The sequence below is a fragment of the Echinococcus granulosus genome (genome assembly GCF_000524195.1).
Source record: "Echinococcus granulosus chromosome Unknown EG_S00113, whole genome shotgun sequence".
NCBI classification, from domain to species: Eukaryota; Metazoa; Platyhelminthes; class Cestoda; order Cyclophyllidea; family Taeniidae; genus Echinococcus; species Echinococcus granulosus.
Genome location: NW_020170493.1, coordinates 174,240 through 179,605, shown reverse-complemented (window position 1 = coordinate 179,605; position 5,366 = coordinate 174,240). Strand labels below are relative to the sequence as shown.

At 48.7% G+C, this 5,366-nt stretch overlaps 2 protein-coding genes across 2 annotated transcripts in view; one reads left to right on the top strand and one right to left on the bottom strand. All coding sequences in view use genetic code 11, as the record gives it.

The window, feature by feature from the left end:
- The window catches only part of EGR_08637 (hypothetical protein), a gene marked incomplete at both ends in the record, with an annotated part of 9,494 nt that extends 7,534 nt beyond the window's left edge, over positions 1-1,960 (top strand). The window contains 3 exons of the mRNA XM_024497886.1: positions 272-900; positions 1,054-1,493; positions 1,708-1,960. Of these exons, the coding sequence (XP_024347711.1) occupies positions 272-900; positions 1,054-1,493; positions 1,708-1,960 (1,322 nt within the window). The remainder of the gene's footprint in view (positions 1-271; positions 901-1,053; positions 1,494-1,707) is intronic.
- A 232-nt stretch (positions 1,961-2,192) lies between these two features.
- On the bottom strand, positions 2,193-5,064 carry EGR_08636 (hypothetical protein; the record flags this gene model as incomplete). The annotated part of the gene is made up of 3 exons (XM_024497885.1): positions 2,193-2,421; positions 2,910-3,062; positions 4,919-5,064. 3 exons carry the CDS (start codon positions 5,062-5,064, stop codon positions 2,193-2,195), a joined length of 528 nt encoding a protein of 175 aa, XP_024347710.1.
- Positions 5,065-5,366: the final 302 nt, after the last annotated feature.

Sequence of the window (5,366 nt, the reverse complement as noted above, 5' to 3'; positions counted from 1 at the left end):
CTTACCTCACCTCACCCCGTCACACCTCGTCAGATGCCTTATTCATTGATGCCTAGAGGTCACCCAGTTTTGTTGCTGCTGTTGTGCTTTTTGTCTGCGGTTGTGTTTAATGGTCCACAGCAGAAACACAGTGCCCACCGACTGCTACGAGTGACCACATGACAGATTTACTACCTCCTCCGATTGAGCGTGCTGGTGCCAAGAGAACGCCTCTTCATTCGTCTGAAGTTAAAAGTCCTTTTCAAATCGAGTGCTATTCGCATATTTAGAGGAGTTATGATGGTTGACAAAACCGTCAACGGTGAAGGCGAAATCTCTGAATGCGCGGCGAAGAAAAGGAAAGCTCAGCCTACTTGTAAACTTTCCACAAATTTCTTTGCAGCCGCTGCAACAGCCCCGATGAAACGCACCGACTCTCTCACTACTGTGGAACCGACCAGCGATGAATTTTACTCCGTAATCTACATCTTCTCCGCCTCCTCTTCCAGTGCTGCTACACCTCCACCTTCCACGGACGCTAGATCTCGCGGTCTCTGGCATCTCGCCCACTGCCTCCTCGCGCTCTCCTCCTCCCCATCCCTCCGTTCTCTGGCTGCACCACACCGCGCCTGGGCTGACTGTACTGCGTCCGAGTTCCTCCTTAATCTCACAACCACTTCCTCCAGGGGTTCCACGGAATCGCTTCTGCAGTTTCAGCGTTTAGCTGCAGCATATCAAAACCTCACTTCAGCATTTGGTCGATGGCCAGCAGTTCTGATGCGGAGGCAGATGGGGAAGGAGCTCCCCGTGCCCGAGTTCTTGAAACCACGGGTTGCCCCGAAGTTTGTGGTGTTACCGCCTTCGAAATCAGTGGTAGAGAGTTTGGAAACCTTGGAGCAGGAAACTGTGAAGTCGAGGACGGTGAGTTGCATGGGAGAGGATTTCTCCCAATCCACTTTATTTTAAATTTTTCTTACGGAACTTGGCAGAAAGCCTGAACACCCAAAAGCCGATTCTGATGTTTGCCTTTTTTGGGGTTCAGTGATTGCACTATCAACTTCTTTCCTCTTTCAGAACGAAACTGAACAGCCTCCTCCAGTCGAATCAAAATCGACCAGCCCTCCTTCACCTACTCAACCGTCACCAACACCGCTAATGTCACCATCTGATTCTGCTGTGGAATCCTACGAAGAAGAAGAGGCCGTTGAAGATGAGAATCCGTCTCCACAATCTCCGCCGCCGTCCTCATCGATTCAGCATGCATCTTCGAAGGAAGGAGACGATGAAAATACACCGATGGTGGAGGACGCGAAGGTCATATCGGGGACACCAACCTCAACTGAATCTCCCTGGAAGCAGGAGCCGAAGGCAGAAGTGGCGATGACGGAAGGGAGGGAGGGAGAACGCGAGGTGGTGCTGCCGGCAGCAATGGGCGGCTCCTGGAAGGAGACCATGTACATGCGTCTTAACAACAAAGTCCTTCAACTTCAGTCGGACGTCTCTGTCAGTATGAGGTACGAGAGTCGTTGGTTATAAAATATCCACAGATTTGTGAGTACTACTGGAGGTTTCGTGCATAGTTCCTCTTTTAATCCTAAGGGAGCTACTATAACAGTATAGCTCTCGGGAAGAGTGCCTTTCATCCTTCTTCCTTATGGAATGTGTCAACTAGTAGAAGTCCACTCGATGTGTTCCTAAAAGGAAACTGAATAACTCTTTCCATGACAGATACCTAGAGGAGCTGAGCCAAAGCTATAAGCGTCAAACGGAGCGTTTGTCCGCGTCTTTCAATCTCACAACCGCGTGGTTGAAGGCCACGGCGAAGGGAGCTGAGGAGCGCGATCTGCTTCAGCAGGAACGAATCGATGCACTGGAGGCACAACTCACTAAACTCCTACACATCCTCGCTGAGAGGGGTGTGGTCGTCCTGGATCGTTCTCCACGTAGTGAGTCATATGCTTCCCCTCAATATTCGGAGTAGTTTTTCTTCTTGTTGGTGACACTGTAGCTTTATTTGGGTTGCTTAGACGACATTATTTGCGTCCAAAGTATTTATGTTGGAGGGTGGTTTGAAAGGTGGGTGGAAGAAGGGTTGGAGTTTCAACTAGAATATGCAAATTGACTGTTTTGGCACGCACTTAAAAGTCGTCTGAAGTGGTTCGCCAGAAAGAAAACGCACAGGTTTTTTGCAACCACAAAACTCTCTCTAGTGATCAGTAAGAAATTTGGAGGTGAAGATTGATGACCGTTATGACCACTTCCTCCCTCCAGATTTGGCCTCCACCACCACCACCACCACTACCTCTTCCACAGTTCCACACTTCCGGAAACCCGATTCTTACTCCGCCTCCTCCACCGCAGGCGTCGATCTCCAATCCATCCTCTGGTCCGTCTTTTTCCAGTCTCCCGCCACTGCTACTCCCAGTAGCAGTCTTTCCACGTCTTCAAAACGTGTCTATGGGTCGTCTTCAACCTCCGCCGCTGCTCCCGCTAGTAGAACAGATATTGGTGCAAGAGGTGGCATTGAGTCCTGCAACACCACTTCTGTGTTGTCCCTATTTAGACTGGCGTCAGCAACGCCTGGATCGTCGAGATCGAGTGCGGTAGGCGCACGTATTTTGCCCCCAGCAGCCCTCCTCTTCCATCGTCGACAGTTGAGAGGGCCGGAGGAGGCAGAGGCGGGGGTAGACGCGAACCAACCGACGACGCACCTACCTGGTGTTGATGCTGCCTGGATATTCGTTTTGGCTGTGGCGTCGCAGCAACTGCGGAACTTTCTGCTCTCTGAGGTGGGTTTGTGCTGGTTTGCTCTGTGTCTGTCCAAATGGCTGTTGGTTCGTCCTCCATCTCGCTACTTTTATGTCACATAACCTGGCGTTTTTTTTTCTGCTTGAGTGGTAGTCTGACTGCTCCTCGGTCTGTCAACTAACCTCTCCTCCCTCTCCACTTGTACAGACCTTTCGACTGTGGCTCCTGCACCTCTGCCTCGCAGTGTTGGCACAAACGTTCGTCTACGTGGTCTTTCTGCGCAGCGCTCTGCGTTGCTGTCTACCGCTTTCGCCTCTTGCTCTTTCTCCCTCCTCCTGCAAAATATGCTCCACTTTTCCTACGACAGAGGTGAGTGCGTTTCTTTGCCACTTCCACCATCATAGGGGCTCAAAATGTGAGGGCTTTGTGATTAAGTGGCTCCAGTATTTCAAATTCTTCTACCTCAAATGGGGTCCTGACTTATCTCCTCGTCTCTGCTCGAATGTTTACCCTTCCATTCGTACCCTCCATCACCTATCTCCGTAGCCAGTCATCATACTCATCAGTCTCCTTTGACTGTGGCTGCTAGAACTTCTGTGTTTCAGTGGTCCTTTGTCCTCCTACCACTTTTTGAAGGTCTCTAGCTTGAATAACATTTTAATAGCCTGTATTTCTACTGATTGGTTTTTTCTGCGGAGGTGGGGGAGGGGGGGATCCAGTGACCATCCTCCTCTTTGTAGTCGCTGATCATCAAAGGTGTGATACGTTAGTGTCATTTGGAAAGGAGATGAGCCTTTGTAGAGGCACTTTTTTGAAGCTCTTTTGCGGTTATTTAACCACTTCGACTTATGCTTCCCTTGAGGGAAGCCTTTTGTATGTATGGAATCCTTCTCCGTTTTCAGGCACAATTTTCTTCATCCCATTACCGCCTCTTACTCACTGATCGGCTTTGAATGGCATGTCAATGCAATTCCCAGAAGAAGGCGTGGTTTAACACCTTTCTTTTACTTCCAAAGTACAAATATTTACTGTATCCTCGTAGCACCCAACTTTGTGTTCGTCTTCAGTTTAAAACCATCCGTGCGTAGAAAAGAAAGCACGTCTGAGATCGCCACACTTTCAAGCACTCCCGTTTGTGTGGAACTTTCACAATACGTGAAATTGGCTTGCAGGAGGGGAATTAGTGGAATTTCCTTTTCTCGACTTATCTCCGGATGGTAATCTCAGGAACTTAAGTAGGTTCGCGAGGTTTTCAGTACGTGGGGTCTCTACTCTTTCTCCTCCTTGTTTTGAATCATGTCAACTCCCCCGAAGGCCGCATTTTGCATGTGTGGTTGTGGACTGCAGATGGAATGGTGCGCACGTATCAACGGGCCGATAAATTATTGGCGAGACGTGGACACTCTTGGAAGGTGTAGAAGAGGTGTAGGGCGATGTGCAAAGACAATAAGGACTGATATGCCAGGGGGTTGGAGGTTGTATCTTCTACAAGACAACATCAGCGGTACACAGGTAGACCTGGAAATTGGGGAAAAATTCACCCATATGAAGGCCTCAATTTAGATTGAGATGGGAGGGTAATACCGCTTTACCGCTATCCTCCATGTTCCTCTGATGACGTGTCTTCCCTTTCCTTGGCATTAGCATTAGCCAATCATAAGTAGAGTAGAATGGACGGCCGGACAATACAAGTGAGGTTAGAGCGGAGATATTCAGAGTTGGCTTGCCTTTTTGCCTTGCGGAGGCAAAAGGTATTAATAGACGTAGACTTCACAGAGACAGTGTTTCGTCAAAAAAGGATGTGAGGCTTTCTGATGTTGCGTTTTTAAAGCGCGGCATGAAGATACTAGGCTGCTTTCCACTTCATGGCATTCATCATCGTATTTCGGTAGTAAAAGAATGGATAACGCTGTGTTCAGTTAGAAAATAACACAATAATATTCCAAGCAATGCTGAAACTGCTTCTTTTTTTCCCCCACGAGATGCAATATCGTTTCACTTTGGGCGTCTTATGCAACCACCTCTCTCTGACAAACTGACAACCTTTGTGGTGTGGGGTGAAGGTGAATCAGGGTTTATCCCGCGGAAAATATTCCATCCACATCGCCTTGTGAGCTTGTTGTGTGGATTGAGTTCTATCACATTGATGGATCAACTAAGCTTAGACTTAAAAGTTAAAAGTTGGCCTTACCATTCGCGTGGCGAATCCAGAGTGCTGCGGACGACTAGCTGTTTGTATTCACCACCACCGTGTGAATCGAATTCAAACAGTTGGAGGATGTTGGGGAGCTGACTACGGAATGTACATGCTGGTTTGTCTCTGATGTCCGCATCCATGGAGCCTTCAAGCTCAGTGAAGGGCGTGCGTGTAGCAAGTGGTGGGCGCCAACCCCGCTGCCGTCGACAAAGTGCGTGAAGGACAGACGTTGATAATCATCCCGCCGTCTTGACGAGAATGGCCACTTTATTCAGCAGACAATCGCTGATGCTGGAACCCCTGACCACCCTTACAAGTTCAAACGTGGGTATCCATCCTTCCTCACCAGAATATCGTAACATCACAAATTGACGTCATCAGACAAAAAGTTCTTGCGTTTCATTTTGAGACAAGCAGAGCTTTAAACAATGGGGAGGTTGTT